We start from the raw sequence: 27,528 nt of genomic DNA, 5'->3' as shown, positions 1-27,528 counted from the left end.
TCAGTACCAGGATCCTTTAACACTCTGAAAACTTATTGAGGACCCTAAAGAGGTTTTACTTAGAGGTTATATCTATCAATATTACTGTTTTATAAATTAAAACAGAAATTTTAAACCATTTATCAAGTCATTTAAAAGGTAGCAATATTCAGTATGTTAACACAAGTATTTTAATGGAAAATATATTTTCCATACAGAAAAAGAATTTAGTGAGAAGAAAGGCTTTTTTTCCCCCAATCTCTTTAATGTTTTACTTAATAGAAAAATGTTGGATTCTCATAGCTGCTTCATTACTCAGGCTGTCGCAATATTACACACCCTATGAAGCCTCTGGAAAATTCCACTGTACATTCATGAGAGAAGGAGAGTGAAGAAGGCAAATAACATCTTAGAATTATTACAACAATAATTTTTACCTCAAGGACCTCCTAAAAGTCTCACAGACCTCCAGGGATCCCCAGACCACACTTTGAGAACCACTGTTCTAAACCATGACACCAATAAGATTTTAAGAACCCTCTTTTCCAAGACTCAAAGATTCCCCGTATATACACATTAAACAGGATAAACACTTCTGGAGAGAAATTCATGGAATATACATAGCGGTGAATGAAAAATGGCATACATAATACTCTGAGATAACTTTTAACATACTTCTAATGTTTGAAAGTAATTCCTTTTACTTTTTCTAAAATAGGAAAGAAAAATGTTCTGAAAAGAGAAAATCTTAGAAAAAACTAGAAGAAAATATGTATCAGTGTTTATTTTGAGGTGCTGGGGATATAAACTTCTTTTATACTTTTCTATGAATAAGCTGTACAGTCAGACAATATTGAGAATTATAAATTAATGTGATTAAGGATAGTGATACTTCATAATATTAGAAAAATATATGACAGCATCAGTTACATTATCCAAATAAAGTCTTTAACTCCAGTTAAAATATCTAGAACATTCCCTCTTAGAAAAACATTTGGTATTTAGAATGTTTCTATAGAGGGAGAGGGAAAAGAGAGGTAGCATTACCATCTTTTTCATTGGGGAAAAAAAATCCCTAAATATCCATATTAACTATTGTGGTTATAAAGATCTTCTTATACAGCTGAACTCCAAAGAATATAAATAGAATGAATTTGACATATTCTATACATACGTATGATTGTCCACTTACTATTTCCAACTGCTTTCCTAGTATATAGTTTGCACAGGGTAAGGGCTCAATCATGAACTGTTACTTGGATATGACGAAAATATTTAAAGATCTGCTTGAAGTAGTTATTCTTATCTACTAACCTCACAAAAGCAAAACAAAGTATTGTAATAACTTTTCCAGGAGGAGATATTCCCATTCACTCACAGGAAGTATTATACACAGTTGTTCCAATATTTCCTGGTTACATGCTGTATGCAGTATACTGTTCTACATACGCCACTCTACTCTCCATCTGTAGAGTTAAAAACTGTGAGGAGTAGGGCTGGAATAAATATAGCCCGAAATGTTTAGCCCTCTTATTGCTAACATACACACCCAACAAATTCATCTTATATAGTAATTTTATTCCTTGACATTTTTGACTTGAAATTGTAGCCAAAAAGAAAATCTTTTACAACTAATAAATGAATTCAGTAAAGTTTTGGGATGGAAATCAACATACAAAAATCAGTTGCATTTCTATATACCAAAAATGAACTATATGAAAAAATAAATAAAACAATCCCATCTACAATAGCATCAAAAACAATAAAATACTTAGGAATAAATTTAATCAAGGAGGTGAAAGATATATACACTGAAAACTATAAGACATTGATAAAGAAACTGAAGAAGACACAAATATATGGAAAGATATCCATGTTCATAGACTGGAAGAGTTAATATTGTTAAAATGTCCATACTATCCACAGTCATCTACAGGGCTTCCCTGGTGGCACAATGGTTAAGAATCCACCTGCCAATGCAGGGGACACAGGTACAAGCCCTGGTCTGGGAAGATCCCACATGCCGTGGAGCAACTAAGCCCATGTGCCACAACTACTGAGCCTGCGCTCTAGAGCCCACGAGCCACAACTACTGAGCCTGCATGTCACAATTACTGAAGCCCGCATCCTAGAGCCCATGCTCCACAACAAGAGAAGCCACCACAATGAGAAGCCTGCGCATCACAATGAAGAGCAGCCCCCGCTCCTTGCAACTAGAGGAAGCCCGTGCACAGGAAGACCCAAGGCAGCCAAAAATAAATAAATAAAATAAATAGATTTATTAAAAACAACAACAACAAAGTCATCTCTGGATCCAATACAATCTCTAATCAAAACTCTACTTTTCACAAAAATAGAAACATCAATACTAAAACTCATATGGAACCACAAAAGATCTTGAATAGGCAAAGCAATCTTGAGAAAGCTGGAGGTATCAAACTTCCTGATTTCTAACTATGTTACAAAGCTATAGTAATCAAACCAATATATTACTGGCACAAAAATAGACATGCAGACCAACAGAATAGAATAGAGAGCCCAGAAATAAACCCAGTCAACTAACATCTGACAAGAGCCAGAAATGCTCAGTGGGGAAAAGGATGGTCTCTTCAATAAATGGTGCTGGGTAAACTGGATATTCACATGCAGAAGAATTACACTGGACCCCTATCATACACTACTCACAAAAATTAACTCAAAATGGATTAAGGACTTAAACATGAGACCTGAAACTGTAAAACTTATAGAAGAAAACATAGGGGAAAAAGCTCCTTGACATTGGTCTTGGCAATGATTTTTTTGGATATGACACCAAAAGCACAAGCAACAAAAATCAACAAATGTGACTACATCAAACTAAAAAGCTTCTGCACAGCAAAAGAAACAACAAAATGAAAAGGCAAACTATGAAATGGGAGAAAATATTTGCAGACTATATATCCGATAAGGGGTTAATATCCAAAATATATAAGGAATTCGTACAACTCAATAGCAAAACAGCCCCCCAAATAATCCAATTAAAAAGTGGGCAGAGGATCTGAATAGACATTTTTCCAAACAAGACATACAAATGGCCAAGAAGTACATGAAAAGGTGGTCAACATTACTAACCATCAGGGAAATGCAAATCAAAACCACAATGAGATTTTACCTCATGCCTGTTAGAATGACTATTATCAAAAGGACAAGAGATAACAAATGCTGGCAAGGATGTGGAGAAAAGGGAATCCCTGGGCACTATTGCTGGGAATGTAAATTGGTACAGCTACTATGAAAAACAATATGGATGTTCCTCAAAAAATTAAAAGTAGAACTACCATATGATCCAGAAATCCCATTTCTAGCTATTTAGCCAAAGGAATTGAAATAAACTATCTCAAAGAGATCTGTACTCCCATGTCATTGCAGTATTATTCATAATAACCAAGATATGGAAACAACCTAAGTGCCCACCGACAGATGAATGGATAAAGAAAATGTGATATATATACTGTATACAAGTCTGACAGAGAAAGACAAATACTGTATGACATCACTTATATGTGGAATCTAAAACAGCTGAACTCATGGAAACAGAGAATTAGATTGGTGGTTGCCAGAGGACGGGGGTTGAGGGAAATGGGGAGATGCTGGTCAAAGGGTACAAACTTCCAGTTTTAAGATGAATATGCTCTGGGCTTCTAATGTACAGCATAGTAATTATAGTTAATACCATATTATATGCTTGAAAGCTAAGAGAGTAAGTCTTAATTGTTCTCAACGCCACCACAACAAAATGATATTTATGTGAGATGAAGGATTTGCTAACTGACCTTACTGTGGTAATCATTTGGCAATATGTATGTGTATCAAATTATCACTCTGTACACCTTAAACGTACACAATGTTCTATATTATATGTTATTATATATCTCAATAAAGCTGGAAAAAAGCTTTAAAAGAAAAAGGAGAGAGAAAACCTTTCATGTCCTATAAGTGAGTTATTCATTTATGTGAAACTGAGCATTTAGTACGAATGAGACCTTAAACCAGCCACAAATATGAAGGAAAAAACCCTTCAAATTAATTTTTCCAGGAGATTAGAGGCTTGCCATTGGAATAGCTAAGAATAGATACCATTACTGGTGTGTAGCCTAATAATGAAAAGAGTTAGGGAGAGAAAGAAAAAGGTGCAAAGAGAGAAATAGCTTATAATAGGTCGATTATTTCTTTAAGTGAACTTACTCTCTGCAGTTCCAGAGGGCAGGACCAGTGCTCATGAGCAGAAGAACAAGCAGGCATATTTTGGTCCAGTAAAAGGAACCACTTTCATACTCTAAATACTACTCGGTAAAACTATATTATCTCAGAAACCATCAAGCTCCTCATCGTTGAAAATGATTAAAAATAATGGAAAATTATCTGCTAGAGGTATTATTGGAGGCATTTCCGTATTGACACAGAAGTAATGTGTTAAATGACTTTTAAGATCACTTCTAATTCCAAGATTTAATGTTTCAGCTTTATGGAAATGATCCAGAAGAGAAGCCAAAGACAAATAAATAGCTGAATTTGGTGCCTCTTGTTGCTACTCTGGCAATCTGGGAGCTCAAGTCCTTCCCATCTTAGTCTAACTTGAGGCTTTTTTCTATCAACAATTTTAAGACTAAAATAGATATTAGAGATAATGTATTCCATTCCATAATAAACAGATGATCAAGGTGAAACTAAGAGAAATTATACAAAAAATGAATAGTGATTGTTCAATACAATCAAAATAGGTACTAGACTCTGTAATAATTGACACCCACATTAATTTTGTTTAGAACTGCTGAGGGATGGTGGGGTTTTTTTTTCTATATATTTTTTTTCCTTTTTTTCCCATTTAAATTTAAAATTCATACATACAAATATGATTAAATTTTGATTAAATTATTATTTGCTAATATTTTTAATGAAAAGAAAAAGAAAGGGGTGCATTCGGTTTCAATCCCAGCTATTGTCTGGACTGTCATGTCACATGAACAATGACGTTTTATCTGAGGATATGAAGATAGCATTGAATCCTATAGACTGGATATTCTGAACATCAGATCTGAAACGTCTGCTTTTCAATATATGTGAAATAAAACTTGGAATTCGCTCACCAAAAAAAAAAAAAATGTACTAGACTTTTAATTTCACATACCAGCTTATAAAAATAGAGATACATTCTTTAACTTCTAGGTGTTCACAGTCCTAGACATAAGAAACATGTATATATTTAAATAGATTAAATATATATGTTTATATATATTTAACTATATATATATTTATATATATACTTAAATATATATATATATTTAAATTTCTGGGCTGGGCACAAAGACCAGAAAAAAAACATGAATACCATTCGGCAACCATGCTCCTTGGTATCTATCCAAAGGAGCTGAAAACATGTTCACAAAAAAACCTGCACACAGATGTTTATGGAAGCATTATTCATAATTGCCAACTGATGAACCTACAATGGCACCTCATTATCACCCAAAGTCCACAGTTTACATTAGGGTTCACTCTTGGGTTTTAATAAATGTATAGCAACATGTATCACCATTAAGTGTCACACAGAATAGTTTTACACTAAAAAATCCTCTGTGCTCTGCTTATTCATCCCTCCCTCACACCTAATCCCTGGCAACCACTGACCTTTTTACTGTCTCCAGAGCTTTGCCCTTTCTAGAATGTCATATAGTTGTAATCATATAGTACGTAGCCTTTTCAGGTTGATTTCTTTCACTTAGTAATATGCATTTAAGGTTTCTCCATGTCTTTGCATGGCCAATAGCCCATTTCTTTTTAGCAATGAATAACATTCCACTGTCTGGATGTTCCACAGTTTACCCGTTTACCAACTGAAGAACATCTTGGTTGCTTCCAAGTTTTGGCAATTATCAAGCTGCAATAAACATCTATGTGCAGCTTTCTCTGTGGACATAAGTTTTCAACTCATTTGGGTTCACTTTCACTTTTTATTCTACATTACTCTATACTGTTTGAATTTTTTAGAAGTACTTGTGTATTACTAGTATAAGAAAATTCTTTTTCTTTTTAAACTTTGGTTCTGATGCACATTCCTGGTTAAGATCTACTGCATAAGCTTTGGGAAGCTACCTGATATATCATAAACTAGTCATTTCAAATCATCAGGGAAAATATATTATTTGTTCCCTACCTGGTATTAACAATAGCTAAGTACTTGGTAAAGTTGGAAACTGACCACCAAAAAAAATTACAGATGAAACAAAATTTAAATATAACAAATAAAAAGTAGAAAAAAATTTATATAATCTGGTATGAGAAAGGCACTATTTATATAACAGAAAAGAGTAACAGATTTGACATAAAAATTAACATTGTCCATATATCTCAAAAAGAGAGCTTAACAGTCTCAATAAATAAAAAATTCTTATAAAAAGAAAATAAGGGAAAGAACATGAACTAGAAATTTAGAAATAGATAAACATAATAAGTATATGAAAAGATGCTACATCTCACAAGAAATGCAAATTTTAAAAGAAATATTATTGTTTAGCTATTAGATTTGCAAATATTAAACAGATACATAATTCCCAGTAATGACAAATATATGAAGAAAGAACCACTCACAAGTACTGAGGGCAATAATCAAAAAATATAAATTAATAAAAACCTTTCTAGGGGAATTCCCTGGCAGTCCAGTGGTTAAGACTCCGCGCTTCCACCGCACGGGGTCGCGGGTTCGATCCCTGGTCGGGGAAACTAAGATCCCGCATGCTGTGCGGCAAGGCCAAAAAGAAAAAATTTCACCTAAGCAATACTGCTAGGATATGCCTGAGGAAAAAATAAGTATACACTGGTGTACATACTACCTGTGAAAATTCTGTGTGAAGATTAATAGAAGATTATATAAGTTAGGGTACATCCATTCAATGGAATACTGACAGACATTAAAAATGATTATGCAAGATGGGACTTCCTTGGTGGCACAGTGGTTAAGACTCTGCCCTCCCAATGCAGGGGGTCCGGGTTTGATCCCTGGTCAGGGAACTAGATCCCACATGCATGCTGCAACTAAGAGTTCGCATGCCGCAACCAAGGAGCCCACGAGCCACAACTAAGACCTGGTGCCACCAAATAAATAAATAATTTTAAAAATCCTAGCCTGCGTGCAGCAATGAAGACCCAACGCAACCAAAAAAAATAAAAATAAAAAAATAAATTTTAAAAAAATTAAAAATAATAAAAATCCTCTAAAAATGATTATGCAAGAGTTACACATACTGTATTTAAAAAATTATCACAGGTAACTATAGCAGGTTACAAAACAACCATTTTGGGGTATAAAAATTAATACATACAAATATCTAAATGTTTGTATACGGAGAGAAGAAGTACAGATCTTGAAAGGACACACACTCATTTGAGGAAGGCAGAGTGATCTTTACTTTATATTTTATACATTTATATATTATTGGAATTTTTCCAGTAAGAATTTATTACTTCAATGATTACAGAAAAAAATGTAATAAAAGGTTCCACCTGAGGGGAAAAATATGGCATTGTGAGAAAAATATATTTGAATCAGATGCCCCTCCCATAGAGCAGCCATTCATACCACGATATGTTCACAAATAACATTAAGAAAGGGAACCACATGAATATAAGGCAGCATTACCACTGGTAGAAATGGCCACCATTCTTTCTTCCTTTTCTTTTTTTTAAAATTCAGGTATAGGTGATTTACAATATTACATAAGTTTCCGGTGTACAACATAGTGATTCGCAGTTTTTAAAGATTATACTCCATTTAGAGTTATTATAAAATATTGGCTATATTCCCCACAGTTCTTTCTTAATCAGCCTATTTCGTTAGAACCCACCTGTACATAAGACTAAGGAATAAAATCAAATGCTGAACTTCAAGCAAAGCAGTGATTCAAATTTATTGTAGGTATCACACAATAAAGCCAAGACCAATAAGAATAGCTGTACACACACACACCACTAACCTATAAAAATATTATTTTAAAAATCAGAAGTATGAGAAAAATAAGACGTTAAGCATCAAATTTTTAAAATATAGATGAGTACTTAGCTAGCTCTATACTGTCCAGAATGTGACAAATTAAAGAATATTTGAGTATTTGAGTTGTACCAATGAAGCTTACTAGTTAACCACAAAATCTTTCAGTGTTTGGTTTGCCTGGTAATCCACGGTGATATATACCCAAGAAATGAGAGAAAGCACAGCAGTGAAAAAAGAATACTGAGTTTAGAGTTATAAGTTAGAAATTATGAGACTTCTAGAAACCTTGGGCAAGTTATTTAACCTTCCAAAGGTCCTTTTCAGCACTAAAGGTCTATGATTTTAGTAATCACTAGTTAAGTGGAAATTCTGTATTAAAATCATTTTGGACATTCCCTTTGGTGCCTCACCTAAGTAAAAATAACCACTCCCTTTCTCCCCCCTACTATATTTCACACACACACACATCTATTGTAACATCCATCAATGTATTGATTTGTTTGTCCTTTCTTTCCATAAAATTTTGATATTACTGAGGGCAGGGAACACACCTTATTTGTTATATTCTGATACCTAGCACAATGCCTGGCACAAAGTAGGCCCTTGACAGGTGGGAAGAGAAGAACATGGAGGTGGGGTGGGGGGTGGGTACAAGGAGAGAAAGAGACAGACAGGTAGAAATGAAGCAGGGGAGAAAGAGTAGGAGAAAGGGAAGAAAAAGAGTGAGTGAGGAAAATGCGTGGTAGTTCAGGTGAGCTCTGAAAGGTAATAAATGACAGCTTGTCATCTCTGGATACTTTCCCAGCTTCTGTCAAAAGCAGTCCCACAATTACTCAGGCCTGCTATATGCTAGTTTAGACAATAGTAACCTACCTTATCATTAAACAAGATTATAGTTGTTAAGACTCTATTTTAAGAGTCAAAACATCTCTGTACGACTACCTTCATTTTGAAGCAGTTTGTTAGTAAGGAACTTAAAAAACCCAGGAGACATATTAAATTCTTTTTAGAGGACCCATAAAACCTTAGTCTTTGCCTTACACATAAGATATCCTCAATATTAAGAGGGTGAAAAAGTTATAATTGTATTCCATCAAAATTAAATTTCCCTTGAGTTTGATAACTGGATTGAGGTTAAGTAAGAGAACGTCCATGTTCTTAGGAAATACACACTTGAGTAGTTATGGGTAAAGAGGCATGAAGCCTACAACAAACTCTTGAATGATTCAGAAAAATATACAAATAATGTATGAATGAGTACATATATGATATGGAGAAACAGAGAAAAAAGGAAAGCAAATGAGGCAAAATGTTAACAATTGTGAATCTGGTTAATCAATGTACTATTCTTGTAGCTCTTCTGTAAATTTGAAATATCAAAATATTACCAAAAAAGTTAATTGTTCACATATACACACACATAGAGCAATATTTAGATAAAACCATATAAAAGGCTACTCACATAGAATTAAACATTCCCATTAGGGCAGTAAAACAAAAGCCAATTGCAAACATGGATTTCATTCGAACCTGGAAGGAAACCAACCAATTGTTATTTTACACTAGAGAAAAAGCACCACTAAAGCACACCCCAAAAGTTTTGGTTTCATGTCATTTTTAAAAGATGCTCCTTGGCAAAAAGCTGTTTATTGGCTAACCCACCCTCCACCTCCAAGGCCTCTTCTCCTTGCCAGCTTCTGATGAACAGTATTGGGGTGGCCATATGACCCAACTCTGGCCAATGAGATGTAAGTACCAACCAGAACTTTTAAAAGGGACAAACTTGGCTAGCATCCCTTTAGGCCTTTTGCCCATACTTCTTGCCTGGAATGAAGAACATAATGCCTGACAGTAAAGCACCATCAAACAACCAAATGACCATAAGCTAAGGAAGGTTAACCTGAGTCCTTAGTGACATTACTGTGCTGCCACAGCAGCCCAGGACTACCAACTTCTGTACCTCTTGAGCAAGTGAAAAAAATTTTATATGTTTAAGCCATTATTAAGCATTTTGTTTCTTGTAGCTAACTTCTTTCTTGATTACATGTGCCATAAAAGTATAATCAAATAGAAGATCATAAAGATATAAGATTAACAGTTTATCAGCAATTTTTATCTCTTCTTTCTGCAGTTTCCAAATTTGGTCTCATGAACATGTAATAATTGCGACAACAGAAAAGCTATTTTCAAAAAAATGCACTTCTAAATTATGATCTTTCTTAATAAGATTTTCAGGAAACAGAAGATAAAATAATATAGCACAGGTCTCTTGGTAAGCAAAAGACAACTGTTGCACAGTTTAGATGTCCTGTGTTGAATATACAGAAATTAAGTAGAAAAATAAGTCAAGCCATATAATTAGCCTACCTGCACCTCAGAAAGACATGCTTGAACTCTACTCTTTATAAATAATGAGTAAATGGCTAATAAAATCACTTTTCCTTACACTTTATGATATGCCTGACCCTCAGATCAAAAGGCCTCTTAAAGAATAAAGGCCAAAATAAAGGCCATCTATGATGCTCCAACTCCTATTTGGGATTACCAGGTCACCATAAAGCCAAAGATTCAGCAATAACATGAGGAAGAAAAAGAAAATAAGCTACTTCATTTGAAAACATAAGGGGGAAGCTAATAAAAACTGTGTGAAAGGGACAAATTATGACTTCGAGAGAGCCTTAAAAAAAAGCTATTCATATTACTAACATGAAGCTTCAGCCCAGTAGCATATTTTCACTTCTATTTGGTCCAGGAACAACCATGATATTATTTATACCCTGCATAACTATAAATTTCTGAAAAGGTAAGTGCAGTGTACTTGATGAAAATCAGGGTCTTTTGCTGAAAAACATGTGGTTTATCATGAAGTTATATTTAGGACTCTTACCATTGATAGATCCCTGTTATTATTCTTCAGTTTCTCTTCTTGCCGCTCTGCAAAGAATTAATGAACTGGTTAATATACACAGCGCTGAGCGCAAAGCAGATGTTAAACTGTCACTGCCTGATGACTATAATAGCACTTCTGTCTCAGTATCACTTAGTAAGATAAGCTGAATACATGGAATACTGTATACTTTGTACTAACAGAAAATTCAAATGCAGCAGGGCACCAAAATAGTTCAAATTAAATAAATAAAAATATTTAAAGTTTAATTTAAACTTTAAGTGTCTGAACTCTGTACATTAAGATATACTCTTGGGCTTCCCTGGTGGCGCAGTGGTTGAGAATCTGCTTGCCAATGCAGGGGACACGGGTTCGAGCCCTGGTCTGGGAAGATCCCACATGCCGCGGAGCAACTGGGCCCGTGAGCCACAATTACTGAGCCTGCGCGTCTGGAGCCTGTGCTCCGCAACAAGAGCGGCCGCGATAGTGAGAGGCCCGCGCACCGCGACGAAGAGTGGCCCCCGCTTGCCACAACCAGAGAAAGCCCTCGCACAGAAACGAAGACCCAACAAGCCAAAAATAAATTAAAAAAAAAAAAAAAAGATATACTCTTACTTTACATCAAAAGGAAGTACAACCATAATGACTGTACTTAGGTTTCAAGTATTAATTCCCCATCTGTTATGATTTTTTCCCCCTCTTTCAGTTTCTTTAAGAGAGCATGGAGTCTAAAAATTAAAAGCCAATTAAGATGAATTTAAGATTCAGGTTCTTTCATATTACAGTCAAATCAATCTAAAAATAAGCATAGTTTCATAGTTAAGTCACCTGGAAAGCTAGGAAATTTGACATATATTTCAAGAAAATTGTTATATAGACAGAACCTAAACTGCTAAAGAAGTCTCAGCTGTACATTAATGACCTTATTTACTGTATTCCATCAACGTAAGGGACTTTATTGTACTTAAGAAGAAATTGAGGCCCAGCAAAGGAGAAGTGACTTCTCAGAGACCACACAGGTATTTTATGCCAAAGCCAGGATGAGAAACCAAGTTTCCCAACTCCCAACCCAATGATCTCTATATATACTATGCTACTGCTTTCTTTGATTATGCATTTTTATCACCAGGATCAATTTATTCAACAAATACTTACTGATTACCTACTAAATGCCGAGCACTTTTCTGAGCACTAGGGATAAATGAATGAACAAAACACACACAAATCCTCACCCTCACAGGAAGATTATGAAATTAAAATATAATACCCTCTAAAATAAAAAATATACAATTAGAATATATGAAACTTGTGTGAGGGCTGCAAGTGCAGGCAGTTAAAGGAAAGGAAGGAAGAACAGGCCTACAGGAACCGCAGACTGGAGTGTAGTTTCCAAACAATGTACGGTGAGATGAATATATGCTTCCTTGTCTTAAATCGTTCCTATCCAGTTTGTTCTCCCTGGGGGGAAAGGATACAGGCAGGAGAAAGTGGGGATTATGAAGATATATGGAAGAAAATGAACAAAATGGGGTGGAACTAAGGTGTATCTCGGGGACTAGAGCTCTTTTTCTACCTGAGCAGCCCTCTTACGATGTAATAAGACTTTTTAAAATTGGGTGTTTGAAGATTGGGATGACTAGAAGGTAAACAGGCATAAAATCAAGTAGAGAGGGAAAAGGACTACCACTGAGACATGAAAAGAAAGGTATAGAAAAGCATCTATGCTAGAAACCTTGGCACATCCTTGACTCCCTACTCTATCTTCAATCAAACACCAAGTCCTATTAATTATACCTCATAAATACTTATGAAATCCACCTCTTCCCCTCCTTACTATCACTTCCTTAGTTAGGATTTCTAACATCTCTTAACCTATATTACTTTCAAGTCTCCTAACAGATCTGCCTCCAAACTTGTTCCCTCAAATCCATCTTCCACATAAATGCAGTCAGATCTACTTAAAAGGCAAAACTGAACAAAATCATGATACTCCCCAGCTTAAAATCCTTCCATGGCTTTTCATCCCAAGATCATGTTTCTTTTTTTTTTGGCCACGCCACACGGCACGTGGGATCTTAGTTCCCCGATGAGGGATCGAATGCACCCCCTGCAGTGGAAGCGTGGAGTCTTAACTACTGAACTGCCAGGGAAGTCCCAAGATCATGTTTCACTATCACCTGCAAGTCCTGCATCTGGCCCCTGCTTACTTCTGCAGCCACATTTCCAACCGCTCCCATACATTTTTATGTTCTTACAATACCAAACAACTTTAAGTTCCTGTATATATGATGCTTTTCTCTTGATTCAGTGTGTTTGTTCACAAAGTCTCTTCTACCTTGGGTGACCAAGCGTCCCAGTTTTCCCCAGACTGTTCCAGTTTTAGCTCTGAAAATCTCACATCCCAACAAACTCCTCAGACTAGACAAATTGGGATGGTTGCCTACCCTACTTCCACCTAGACTGTTTTATCCTACCCCACCAAACCCTTTCCTGGCTAGCCTATACTCAACTTTTAAGCCTCAGCTCTTGTGTCACCTCCTTTTGACAATCTTGATTCCTTAAGCAATACTATTCTAAAAAACTTTCTACAGTTATGAAAATATCTTATATCTGTGCTGTCAATACAGTAGTCACTAGCTACATGTAGCTACTGAGGCAATGAAATGTGACCAGTATGATTGAGGAACTAAAATTTCAACTTCATTTATTAATAATTTTAATTAATTTAAAATCTGAACAGTCAAATGTAGCTACAGGCTGCTGTACTGGACAATGCAGTCTTAGACACCGGATTAGAAGTCCTTTCTTTATGCTTCTAGAATATTCCAAGCACATCTCTATCATTATACTCACCGAGTTTATACATTTTGTTATAATGATCTGTTTATGTACTTAACAATGCAACTAGATGGCAGGCTCCTGGAGGACAAGGACTTCTTCATCTTTGTATCCTCAGTAATTAGCAAGTAGTTAGCTGCTCAGTATTGTAGTATATGCTCAATATTGCTTAATGAATCAGCAATATAATAAAAGCTGATCTGAAGATACCGTACACCAAAAATCCCCTTCCAGGGACAGGAGTCTTTCATGATAAAGCTGGTAGCCTGAAGAGGCACTTAAAACCTGAAAGGCTGAGAGGACACTACAGTGACACAGTTTTTATGAAGTTCTATTCCACTTTTTTCAATTATGTCCAAACAGAAGCTCTAACCATACGTAGTGTCAAGGTAGACTGTATGTATACATGGCTTAAGAAGAATACAGCAGTACAGGTTTATGATATATCCCAACACTACTATGCTTGGTTACTGAAGATTTTTCAACTCAAATTGTTTTTAGGTGCCCACCATATACAAATAAAGTAGGTTTTGTTGGTTTCAAATAATTCAGAAATAAGTTAACGTTCATCTGGTTTTGGAGGGGATAAAAGAAACAGAGTCAAGTTTCTTATGACCTTGATGTGCTTAGTTGGCAGGAAATGCTAAGATGCCTCAAGAAGCATAAACACTACAAGGACTTTAACATTTAAAGTCCTAGACAATGTAAGAGTTTTCAGAAATCCAGAAATGCCCATGTGGGAAACAGCAAACCTGATCTAATAGAAATGTTACCAATAGGGAAGCAATTTCAGGTACTCCCCAAGTTATGAACAATAAACTTGTAAATATCTCCATAAAGGCACAGTTAGGTTTATATACCTCCCCTTCTCCCCACTAACCCCAATGCCTAATCTAAAGTTTTTCCATTTTCAGTTTTCTCCATTCCCAGCTCAGTTAATTGTATCTCAGATCCTCCTAATCTCTCTCTCTCTCTCTCTCTCTCTCAATACCCACGTTCTCTTTTACCCTCTTTATTTTCTTTCCAGTCTTAGAAAATTATTAAACTCCTTCTATATCTCTCTTCCATTATGACTACCAAACCCTGACTCTAATAAAACTGCTAGGCAACGATTTATTCTATTCATTCTCATTATTTTAAAATATAAGATTCAAGTTTTACAAGGATATTCTGTTAGACACAATGAGAAGTGAAACATTTAAGTCCTTAAAAGTACTTAAAACATCCTTTTAGAGTTTCTATCTCTCATACTGTAATCAAATCTACTTTTCTTTAAGCCTCAGTGATTTAAGTAAATTTTAAATGTTATTTCCTAACCAATTTTGCTTTTAATTACCAGCAATACAAAAGAGGAACAAAAACAAAACCAACTATTGTCCCTAAGAATAAAGTTTTTACATTACATTATGGGTTAAATAAGCTTACGAAGACAGGTTTGTCAATATAACCACCATGTAATACATGGTTTTATAAGAATAATCCAACTTCTAATAAACTGTACTGAAAAAAGTATCTTTTTTTAAACAACCTGCTTTTCCCTTATCAAGAAACTTTGTTTCCTCAAGTGAATAATTTCTGGGAAAGTCACATTAGTAAGTAAAATAAGTGCAAACAATTTATTTTGAAATGATGATTTATATTATTTATTAGCAGCAATCAAATATTTGACCATAATGCTTCATGTAATTATGAGAACAGTTTTGGTTGAGATGACGCAATAAGAGCTAGCTAGTTAACTCTTAACTTCTAGTACCCCAAATAGTTAAGAGTATACTGAAATAAGTAAAAGTGATTGACTGGTTCTCTATTGCTCTGTGTGTAACTTAGCCCTTAACTGTTGTCAGTTAACTAGCATAACTCCTCTCAGAAAGTTGTTTCTTGGCCCCAATAAGGTAGGGAAGTCACTGTCTCAGTCTAATGTTATTTTCATCTTGGTGGTGTGTTACTTAAAAGAAGTATAGCTAGTGAACCTCCTCCTAAGCCCAAGGCTTCCAAGATGGTTGTACTTCCCAACCCACCTTTCAACTGTTATGTTGACATCAGGAGGGAGAAAACGTATGTCTAAAACCTTCTACACCTCCCCTGAAGATCTAGAATTTAAAGGTTCCAAGCCGAGTGCTGGAAATAAATATTCTATGTCATTCAGTGTTCACTTGTCCTGTGTGAACTATTCTTTATGCCATTCAGAACCTCAGGATTTAATACAGAGGAGAATCATACCTCAGTTCCTCCATCTGAAAGGAATTCTATACACCCTTTTACTACTGAACTTTTGGAATACACCCTCTATGAAATTTGAGGAAATTTCATGGAGAGAAAAAACTGGAAGTATAAAGAAGATATATTTATATTCTAGGATGATTTATTATCCAAGATAATAGACAAAAGGAAACATTAAAATTCTAAAAGGGAATACTCCAATTAAAAAGAAGCTACATTTCTTGTAGGTATTGGAATACACTAATAGCAACTATGACATCCATTCTGACCAAAGAATGAACAAACCTCAAGCCAATCTATCACACATTTTTACTTGACAGCATTAGGCTTTGTACAACAAGATAACATAATTTAACTAGAAAAGGAACACGTCATCATTTACCTTAGTCAATAACCAGTGATGGGACTTCCCTGGTGGCGCAGTGGTTAAGAATCTGCCTGCCAATGCAGGGGACATGGGTTTGAGCCCTGGTCCAGGAAGATTCAACATGCCGCGGAGCAACTAATCCCAGGTGCCACAACTACTGAGCCTGCGCTCTAAAGCCCGCAAGCCACAACTACTGAGCCGACGTGCCACAACTACTGAAGCCCGCGCGCCTAGAGCCCATGCTCCACAACAGGAGAAGCCACCGCAATGAGAAGCCCGCGCACTGCAATGAAGAGTAGCCCCCGCTCACCACAACTAGAGAAAGCCCACGCACAGCAAAGAAGATCCAATGCAGCCAAAAAAATTTAAAAAATAAAAAATAAATAACCAGTGTCTTTTCTGTCAAAGAATATAAATCAATTAAAGTACTCACGGGGCAACTGGGTAGTCTGATCAAACCGACAGTTTGGGAGATGGGGAACATTTTCAAATAAGGAAGAGATGATCAAAATAGCAGATGCTTCTCTATAGATTAAAAGAGTTAGGTATGCCATGACATTTCTATATTCTGAGTTGTCTTGAATGGAAGACCAATTAATGACATGCCTTTAAAATTTCATGTAGATTGGGAGAAGCAAAATTTAAATGAAATGCCTGATACAGCCTTCTTTTATAGAAAATCCAAATAGCATAGATAAACGTCTTGAATAAATATATAAATTCAGGGCCCCAAATAAATTTCAAAAATGTCCTCCCATATTTCCAAGTCACCAAGAAAGGAGATACACACCCCATTCAGCAAAGCTTCAGAATGCCTGCTCTCCCTTCTCTAGCCACCTTCTGGGGAATATCTCCCTCTCATCATAGTCTTTGTTGAGGTTCAACCTTATGAAGATTCCTAATACCCCCTGCCCTGCCACTACTGACCAAAAAGGAGGCCAATCCATAGACTTACCCATGACCTACGGCATAAAAAGATGAGCTGAGCTAGTCAGATTCCTTCTTTCAGGAATTTAAACCAAAAAATCTTGGGAAAGTGAATCATTTAACTGTGGGAGCAGAAACAGCAAAACAGTAATGTAGAACTGGCTCCTGAACTTTAGTTCGTCTAAAAATTATCTGGGCAGCTTGTTAAAAAAGCAGGCTCCTGTGTCCCATGTCCAGAAATTCTGATTCAGTAAAGCCTGGGAGTAAGACTCAGAACCCTTCATTTGTAACAAGTATCTCAAGCAATATTGACATAGGTGGCCTAGAGAGCACATTATGAGTAATACTGATACAGAAAGAACCACAGGACACAAGCCAAAGTTAGGCGCAGGCAAAAATTAAATGCTAGGAAAGCACTGCAGAGAAAGTGGGGAAGTTGAACAACAGAAGAGAGAGAAGTACTATAAATTAAGAGTGGAGCCCAATGTCTGGCTTTATCCCAGGGCTTGCTCTGCCTGCAGGAACTGCTTTAACACAGTTCCTGCCTTCCTGTAACCAATCAGTTCAGCTTTTCCTGAGTTCTGGATCACATATATCCTTAAATTCCTCATTACTTGAGGTAACTTGACTGCAGCCAAAATATCTAAATAAAATTCACACATCAAAAGTAGTTTCTCTTTAATGAGAGGGAAACGTAAAATAACCAAAACATCTGCTCCTGAAATTAAGAACGGGAAACATAAAATCTTCAGATACTTCAGTTTCAAATTAATGTCTCTATCCAAGACCATCATCTCTAAGAGCTTCACCTAGTGATATCAATGATATTTTGCTTCTCTGAAACACTGAATATTGCTGACAACACCGCTCTTACTAAAAACTCCCTTCTTTCAATGCAGCAATATCATTCTTTATAGTCTCCCCATTACTGTATATATATGTTTGTGTTTTTTTTTAAATAAATTTATTTATTTATTTTTGGCTGCACTGGGTTTTCGTTGCTGCACGCGGGCTTTCTCTAGTTGCGGCAAGCGGGGTCTACTCTTTATTGCGGTGCACGGGCTTCTCATTGCGGTGGCTTCTCTTGTTGCAGAGCATGGGCTCTAGGTGTGTGGGCTTCTGTAATTGTGGCTCGCGGGCTCTAGAGCGCAGGCTCAGTAGTTGTGGCACACAGGCTTAGCTGCTCTGCAGCATGTGGGATCTTCCTGGACCAGGGCTTGTACCTGTGTCCCCTGCATTGGCAGGTGGATTCTTAACCTCTGCACCACCAGGAAAGTTTATATATATATATATATATATATATATATATATATATATATATATATATATTTTTTTTTTTTTTTTAAAGAAACCCAAGTGGGGAATCTGAGCAAAGAGGAAGTAAGGGCTGCATAATAACAGAATTGTAGATAGGGTCAGTATACAAAAATACATTTAACTGGTCTTATAAAGTTGCTGGAGAGGAATAGCAAATCTGACTCTATGCTTATTAGCAGCCAGTCTCAAAGTGGAGGGAAAAACCATCAGTTCAAGCACAGGGTCAATAAGATAAAAAATAAATTAATTACTTATGAGAATCACTGCTTGTCTTGACATTGAAAACTACTAGAAAGTTTCCACAATTTCTCGTCAAAGGGGTATCGTGTAATGTTGTAGATAATGTTCTCAAAAATAGTCCATAGCAGCACTACAGTAAATTTTATCTGGCTGAGTTTTTCATGACATGTCTAATAGTGCAAATGTCAAGGTGAAATAGAGTAGAAGCAATTTTATAAAGTCCAAAACAATACAAGTTTAGGTTTACAGATTTCTGATAGTCTGGTTTAATTAGGAGTAAAATTTAGACATCTACAGAATGGATAGGATGTTTGTCCTTCAAGCAACTCCTAACAAATATTATGTCTTGTAACTCCTATTAGATTTTGATAAGCAACTCTTCATAAATATTATTTCTTTTACCTTCTGATGACATTTTGGTGAGCAAACAATTCAAGGTAGCATTCCATGGTAAAATAATTTGAGTATATAGATAGTTTGTGTTGTCAATTTTAAGGGTAGTGGGTAATGTGCCTTCCATTTTTATATCTTTCCTATCCTTTATAGCAAAGCTACTCCAAAGAATTACCCATGTTCAATGTCTTCACTTCCTCACCATGCATTATCTCCCTAATCTATACAATCTGGCTTCTATCCCCTATCATGCCACTGAAATTATTCTTGCTAAATCACTAATTATCTCTGTTTTGCCTCTTAGATATTTAACACCCAGCCTCTAACCCTTCCTGTCCTCTGAAACTCTCCCCTCAACTTCCGTGACACAACTCCTTTCCAACTTCTCTGGCAATACTTTTTCAAGCTCCACTTCTTCTGCTACCCTTCAAGCTCCACTTCTTCTGCTACTCCTTAAATTTCTATGTCTCAAGACTCTCTCCATCCTCAGCCCTTTGCTTTTCTTACTTTATATGGTCTCCCTGTGTGATTTCATTTACTTTGTGGACTCAATTATAATTTATAATCATATGATTCTAAATTTTATTTGTAGCCTTTATCTCTCTGCCAGCTCCAAACCATACATCCAACAGTGTACCAAGTATTTCCGCCCTACTGTCACACAGACACTGCAAATCTAACATGTTCAAACCTGAAATCATCCTCTCCTCTTCCTCATCCCAACCTGCAACTTCTCCGATATTTCCTCTCCTAATCAGAAATCTGGGCTTTTTCCCAGACTCATTCCTCTCTACATACCCTACATCTAAAAAGTCTGCAAGTCCTGGGACTTCCCTGGTGGCACAGTGGTTAAGAATCCGCCTGCCAATGCACGGGACTTGGGTTCGATCCCTAGTCTGGGAAGATCCCACATGCTATGGAGCAACTAAACCCATGTGCCACAACTACTGAGCCTGTGCTCTAGTGCCCACGAGCCACAACTACTGAGCCTGCATGCCACAACTACTGAAGCTCATGCACCTAGAGCCCGTGCTCCGCAATGAAGAGAAGCCACCGCAATGAGAAGCCCACGCACCGCAATGAAGAGCAGCCCCCGCTCGCCGCAGCTAGAGAAAGCCTGTGTGCAGCAACGAAGACCCAATGCGGCCAAATAAATAAATACAATTAAGAAAAAACAAAGGCCTTCAAGTCCTGTTACATCTACTTCCTCTATATCCACTGAATCTGCACCATTCCCATTGTCACTGCCTAGGTTCAGGTTCTTGCCATTTGTATGCCTAGGATACTTAAAAAGCCTCATAACTTCCCTGCCTCCAGAATCATCCCCTCTCTGATTCATCCTCCAAACTATTGCCAGAGTTGTCTTCCTTAAAATCTGATTTCAAATCTCTGTTTAAATCCCTTAATGGTTATGGGAAGACTTCTGCATACGTTAACCTCCTTACCTTAGTTTAATTTATCAAGATCTTTATGAACTAGGCCCTACTTATTTCTCTAGCCTTGTCTGCTTGCACTTTATACATACCTTCTTTTTTATTTGTTATACTAAACTATTTGTAGTTCCAGGTATATACCTTGCTATATGATCCCTCTACTTCTACCGAGAATATACAAGGCTTAAAAATGCGGATTCTTGGGACTTCCCTGGTGGCGCAGTGGTTGAGAATCCGCCTGCCAATGCAGGGGACACGTGTTCAAGCCCTGGTCTGGGAAGATCCCAGATGCCGTGGAGCAACTAAGCCCGTGCGCCACAACTACTGAGCCTGCGCTCTAGAGCCTGCAAGCCACTGAGCCCACGTGCCACAACTACTGAAGCCCGCGTGCCTAGAGCCGTGCTCCACAACAAGAGAAGCCACCGCAGTGAGAAGCCCGTGCACCGCAAAGAAGAGTAGTCCCCGCTCGCTGCAACTAGAGAAAGCCCATGCGCAGCAACGAAGACCCCAAGCAGCCAAACATAAATAAATAAATAAATAAATTTTTTAAAACTGCAGATTCTTAAAGTTATGAATGACTAGGATCAAACCCCTTCTCTACCACTGACTTAATCCATCATACCACTGAATGACCAAGATCAAGTTACTTAAACCTCAATTTTCTCATCTCTAAAATTGAGGTAACACTGTTCACTACCACATACCATTGTTAAGAGAATTAAAAAATATGTCAAGTGCTTACTTCAGGGTGTTGCAGATGGTAAGAACTCAACTGACCAGTATTTTATTTATTTATATTTTTACTTAGTTAATGCACACTAAAGCTTCAAGATTCAGCTTAAGCATTATCTCTTAAAGAAAACCTGATCCTCTAGATTCTTTTGGATATCCTTTCTTCTTTACTTTTATGACACTCAGAATCTCTCTCTAAAAAGTAAGTATTACACTGCATTGATCTGTTTTTCCTCTTTAGACCTCTTAAAACAGCAGTCCCCAACCTTTTTGGCACCAGGGACCGGTTTCGTGGAAGACAATTTTTCCACAGATGAGGAGGGCAGGGGTGTGTGTGTGGGGATGGTTCAGGTGGTAGTGCATACGATGAGGAGTGACAGGGAGCGGCAGATGAAGCTTCACTCCCTCACCCACCCACCACTCACCTCCTGCTGTGTGGCCTGATAACGGTCCGTGGTCCAGGGGTTGGGGACCCCTGTCTTAAAAGACAGAATTCTACTTTGTTTCTCCAATGCCCACCAGAGTGACTGACACATACAGAGTAGATGTACAGTAGCATTTTGCCATGGAACTAAATGAATAGGCCATTTAGAACATATCTGATACCCCTACACTAAATTGAAAAGCTTTAGCCAGAAAAGAACACTTGTATAGTCTAGCCTGGTAGAGTAATCTCCCGGGATTTAACAGCAGTGACCTAGGCATAGAGACGTAGTTCTGATCCAAATACACAATTTCACAACCATTTTGTTCTGATTTTAGAATCAGGAAGCATCATAAAGTATAAATACAAATCACATGCAGTCATTTATAAATTGTCTTTTTGGAACTGAACTACATTCTGTAATTAAATTCTAAATTACACTGGAAAACCAAAAACATGTAATTATTTTGCAGACTAGGTAAAATTACTCAGCAGAAAATTTCCTACATCTTGGTAGATCTCCATCACCAGTCAATTCTCAGTAAGGAAGCTATGGCAACAATAAATACTAGTAACTCAGATTTAACTGGAAATAATCATCTCAGATAAGAAAAACAATACCCTTTTACAAACTATGCCAAGAACCTTCAGCCAAGTTCAAAAGCCATGACTGTCAACACCATTTCACTAAACTGAAATTTCAAACCTAAGAGCAAAAACAAGCAGAGAGAATCAAGTAAGATAACATATGCAAGTGCTTTGTAGATCATAAAACTATACAAACGTAAGTTACCACTATTAAATACTTTATTACATTTTCATTACCTAAGAATTTATTTCTTCCAAGAAACCTCAATATTTTGTATACCAATAAACTCATCTTACCGATTTTCTTTTTTTGTTGTCGACCAGCTGACTCCGTTATCGTTTCCTTCTTCTTTTCCACTGTAAACAACATAGTAACACAGTAAAAATTAATTATGCATTACACAAAAGAAACAAAGGATGTTTTATCACAGCTGAACCAATGAAAGAAGCTTACAAGAAAGTTACATGCTGCCTTTGATTATGGTCACGGTTAACTGGTATGCTCCCACACCTGCTGACAGTAAAAGGTAAACACAATATTCTAAAAATAAAACAGCAATATTGTAAGCATCATTAATTAAATACCCATAAAGGACTTTATAAAGACAAAGTCATAATCAAAACTGAGATGATTTTCAGACCATTAGCTGTGGGTGATTGCCTTAGGTAGAGTCTAAGCACAATTTTAAAATTCTGCTCTCTCAGGTGATTAATTGTAGTGCCATTCTCATATTCACCATAGAAGGTGGGCATTCATTCATTCAGTTATTGGCTGCCTAAGTTAACAGGCACCATTCTAGGTAAATAAAAAGATAAACATGATCCTTGCCCTCTAAAAAGCAATTCAGTGAGGGCACATAATCAAGTAACAATTATAGTATAGAAAAATGGCAACACATGCACAGGGTAGGAAGATCAGGAGAGCCAAAAAAGCTAAGACCAATTTTTTCTGAGGCTTTTCAATTAATATGACGATAGAGTAACAGTAAGCTTTTGAAGAAGAATAGTGTTAACATATTTATATTTTATATTTACTATCTTTAATCACCTATGAATGGACTAGCAATAGATACACCAAAAATCACCTTTACTCTATTTACATTATCTGTTTCTTATATTATCTTAGTATACTTCCTTTACTAGCAAATAGTACAGTACCTGTATTATTTCTAAAAGCTGCATTAAAGAGAATTGGCAGGTAGGAATCTTTCCCTTAGTATATTAAGTATGCTGAATTCTAAAGGCAAAATTGGTGTTACTCCTTTATCAAAGAGATATAAAATTCAATTTAACTCCACTATTACAAATAAAATGGTAAAGTTCTGACTAAAATAAAATGGTAAAGTTCTGACTATAATAAAATGTGTGTGCGTGAATATATGTATTGGGTGTCTAAGTGACAGGTACTGTTCTAGGTAGATAAAAAGATAAAACATGACATATATAGGGGGAAAAAAGAGTTGTTTTTTTTTTTGTTTGGCCGTACCAGGCGGCATGTAGGATCTTAGTTCCCTGACCAGGGATCTAACCCGTGTGCCCTGCAGTGGAAGCTCGGAGTCTTAACCACTGGACCACCAGGGAAGTCCCAAGACAGATTTGGAATGAACTACTAGTATGAGATCATAAAAGGAAATTAAGTCAAATTCTACAAGATGTTACAGAAATAACATTTTAAAAGACATAATGGACAGAAACATTGATGCTTTATTCTTTATCATTATTATGAACCAAAGAAACAAAAAATATTTCTTTCCCACCTCAGAAGGACTATAACACAGCTACTTGGCATTTAACCATGACTGCATAAAAAACAAGGGGGAAAAAAAAAAGTCAGAAGGCTAGAGAACAAAAACATAAGATGATACAATGAACATTAACCTGATCTTCTAGCACACTGGATTAAGACTAGATAAATCTTTTCTAGGGATAATATAAATTAACCTAATGGTTTTTTAACCTCATGAAGTTGCGAAGAAAACTCTTTTTGCTGATATTTATTCACCAGAACCTCACCCCATAACAAGAAATGGAGATATTGGACTTCCCTGGTGGCACAGTGGTTAAGAATCCGCCTGCCAATGCAGGGGACACGGGTTCGAGCCCTGGTCCGGGAATATCCCACATGCCGCAGGGCAACTAAGCCCGTGTGCCACAACTACTGAGACTGTGCTCTAGAGCCCACAAGCCACAACTACTGAGCTCACGTGCCACAACTACTGAAGCCCGCACGCCTAGAGCCCATGCTCTGCAACAAGAGAAGCCACCGCAATGAGAAGCACGCTCACCGCAATGAAGAGTAGCCCCTGCTCGCCGCAACTAGAGAAAGACTGCATGCAGCAATGAAGACCCAAGGCAGCCAAAAATAAATAAATAAATAAATTTTTTAAAAAAATAAAGGGAGATCCTTCTCTAAAAAAAAAAAAAGAAAGAAAAGAAATGGAGATATCAGAGTTGACAAAAATAAAAGCCGTCTACTATGAAACACCTTTTTTACCCATGACCTGGTATTGCTGCATTCTGAATTCCAGAGTTGTCAAACAGTTTATAAATTACTCTAAAAGCTTTATCCTGTTGCACTGTAAACTAAAGAAATATTTCATACTTTACAATAATTTGTACTTAATAAATGCTCTCAAATAAATAATTTTGTTACAAGAATCCAATTACATATAGTACTTTAATCTTTCTCATTTACTGAAGTGTTCTTTCATTGGTCTATGTTATAAAAGTGACACAACAAAAAAAGACTTACTGACATTTAGAGCACACTCATAAGTCTAGAGACCACCTAAATCAAACAACTTGGTACCTTTATGAAAGCATCTTTTGTCAAAGGTCCCACCACAATAGGACAGCTTTGTAGGTAACACCAGTGTTCTCCAAATAATGCCTAGGATCAGATTTGCACAAGATACGAAATCTACACCTAATTCTGATTCAAATATATTTATATTTCTTTGTATTCCTCAAAAACCCTACAAATTTTTTTTGAGGTTTTAATTATTTTATTTTTTTTATTTCATTTCATTTTATTCTTTTACATTTTGAGCCTGTGCTTCCCATCGCTTTATTACAGAACAAAGAGTAGATGCAATAGCAAGGCTTCCCTTCAGTTTGGTTTATTACTATTGATTGGTTTGTTCACTGAAATGCGTGAAAATACACCTTAGTCACCTTAAATTCATTATTAGCTATCAAAGTCCAAAATGGATTGACTGATTCAAAATTGTTTCAATAGACAGAAAATATCTGCCTTTTTAACTGTGGCTGCCTACTTATTTATCTACTTATTTATACTCATAAAGGATTTTTGTTTGCCTGAAGTTGTGAATAGATTAGATTTTTATATAAGTTTAAAATATCAGGTAGTAACTATTTTAATAGTCTACAAGTTGGTGATCATCCAATGAGAGTTGTCACTGGAAAACATTTTAAAGAACAGATACATGTATATGTATAACTGAAACACTTTGCTGTACACCTGAAACTAACATAATGTTGTTAATCAACTATACTCCAATATAAAATAAAAAGTTAAAAAAAATAAATAACCAAAGTAAAACACTCATTTATTTTAAAGAGTCAGTTTTAAAGATAAGCAATGGTCTTATGCTTGCCCCCACTCCCTATTTCCTTCATTTCAAAGAGCAACCACTTTTACCTCTTTTAGTTGATTATTTTGATATTTACCCCTATATCCTTTTTTTTGGTTTTTTTGTTTTTTTGGCAGTGCCGGTGGCTTGTGGGATCTCAGTTCCCCAACCAGGGACTGAATCCAGGCCGTGGCAGTGAAAGCACCGAATCCTAACCACTAGACCACCAAGGAACTCCCATAAAGTTTTTTTTTTTTTCTCTTTTAACCCCTATATCTTGAAATAAGCTAGTTACATCATAAAATTGTTATAGTTATATACCATTGTTATAGTTGTAATTTTGGTTAAATGTGAGTTCAACATTTACAAAATTATGACCGTGAAAATACTGTTCACAGGTAATTTATGTAGCAAACGATTTAACTTCCTGCAAGCTTTTCCTAGATTTATGGCATTTTAAAATTTGTTTGGTTGTCTCCGTACTTATCACTAATTCAGCCCCAGATTCTTAGTTAGCTGTCTAAATCTCTCCTGTACAAAGTCAGATCATTAGGCATTATAAATTTTCCTGAAGAAGTTTCTCCTAGCACCCTCTTATAAGCTCAGCCTGGTGCACAGCTGACATTCCTAAGAATGTCAGATCTAAATCTGCCGTCATCATTGTCCCGGCAATTCCCTTCACCTGAGTCCTGTGTTGGAGCTCTTGTTTCCTGGAGTTCATAACTTCCTCTTTTTTTTTGGTTTACTCATTTGTCTTGGTGTAGTGTATTTTCCAATAGTTGGCCAAGATAAAATTTTGTAAGGCCTTGCATATCTGATAATTTCCTCAAAGGATCCTTTATGTCTGATATGTTTTTATTTCTGTCATTTCCATGTGACACTTTTTTATAGTTTCCATCTCCTGAAAATCCCCATCTGTTCATGCATATTGTCTAGATCCTTTAAAGGATCCTTTCCACTAGATCCTTTAACATGCTAATCATAGTTATGTACAAGTTCTATGCCTGGGCCATCTCTTTTTTTTTTTTCCTTTTTTCTTTGGTCACACTGCACAGCTTGCGGGATCTTAGTTCCCCAACCAGGGATTGAACCCGTGCCCCCTGCAGTGGAAGCGTGGAGTCCTAACCACTGGACCACCAGGGAATTCCCATGGGCCACCTCTAAATTTGGTCCCTACAAACTTTTCTTGCCTGGATCCATACCAAATTTTGAACACAGAATGTCAGAAAGGATTATGTTTGCAATTAAGACGTTTGTTCAAAGAGGGAATTTACCTTATTTCTTCCTATTAAGTATCTCATGCTAAATAACAGTTATCCATTTGATTACAAATATCTAGAAGACAGTATCTATGCCCGTTCATTGCGTACTGCACTCATCATGGTGACCTCTACAGCGAGCAAGCAATCATATGTTTCAACTGATCATATAAATGAAAATAATACATGCTCACTGAGTTCTTGTGTTTTTTTTTTTAATTGAAGTACAGTTGATTTACAATGTTGTGTGAATTTCTGGTGTACAGCAAAGTGATTCAGTTATACATATATACGTAAGTTCTTTT

The 27,528-nt window shown here is 36.4% G+C and overlaps 1 protein-coding gene across 2 annotated transcripts in view; it reads right to left on the bottom strand.

The window, feature by feature from the left end:
* The window catches only part of TMCO1 (transmembrane and coiled-coil domains 1), a 54,585-nt gene that overhangs the window by 22,251 nt on the left and 4,806 nt on the right, over window positions 1-27,528 (bottom strand). Inside the window, exons 3-5 of one of the 2 annotated variants that reach the window (XM_082413087.1) lie at window positions 22,669-22,728; window positions 10,893-10,939; window positions 9,468-9,535 (exon numbers count right to left, since the gene is read on the bottom strand). In XM_082413087.1, coding sequence (XP_082269213.1) covers window positions 9,468-9,535; window positions 10,893-10,939; window positions 22,669-22,728 — 175 coding nt within the window. The remainder of the gene's footprint in view (window positions 1-9,467; window positions 9,536-10,892; window positions 10,940-22,668; window positions 22,729-27,528) is intronic. The other variant, XM_082413088.1, reaches the window with a different exon arrangement.

Source organism: Balaenoptera physalus (genome assembly GCF_965194825.1).
Source record: "Balaenoptera physalus genome assembly, chromosome: 1".
Classification (NCBI taxonomy): Eukaryota; Metazoa; Chordata; class Mammalia; order Artiodactyla; family Balaenopteridae; genus Balaenoptera; species Balaenoptera physalus.
This window is presented reverse-complemented; position numbering and strand designations above follow the sequence as displayed.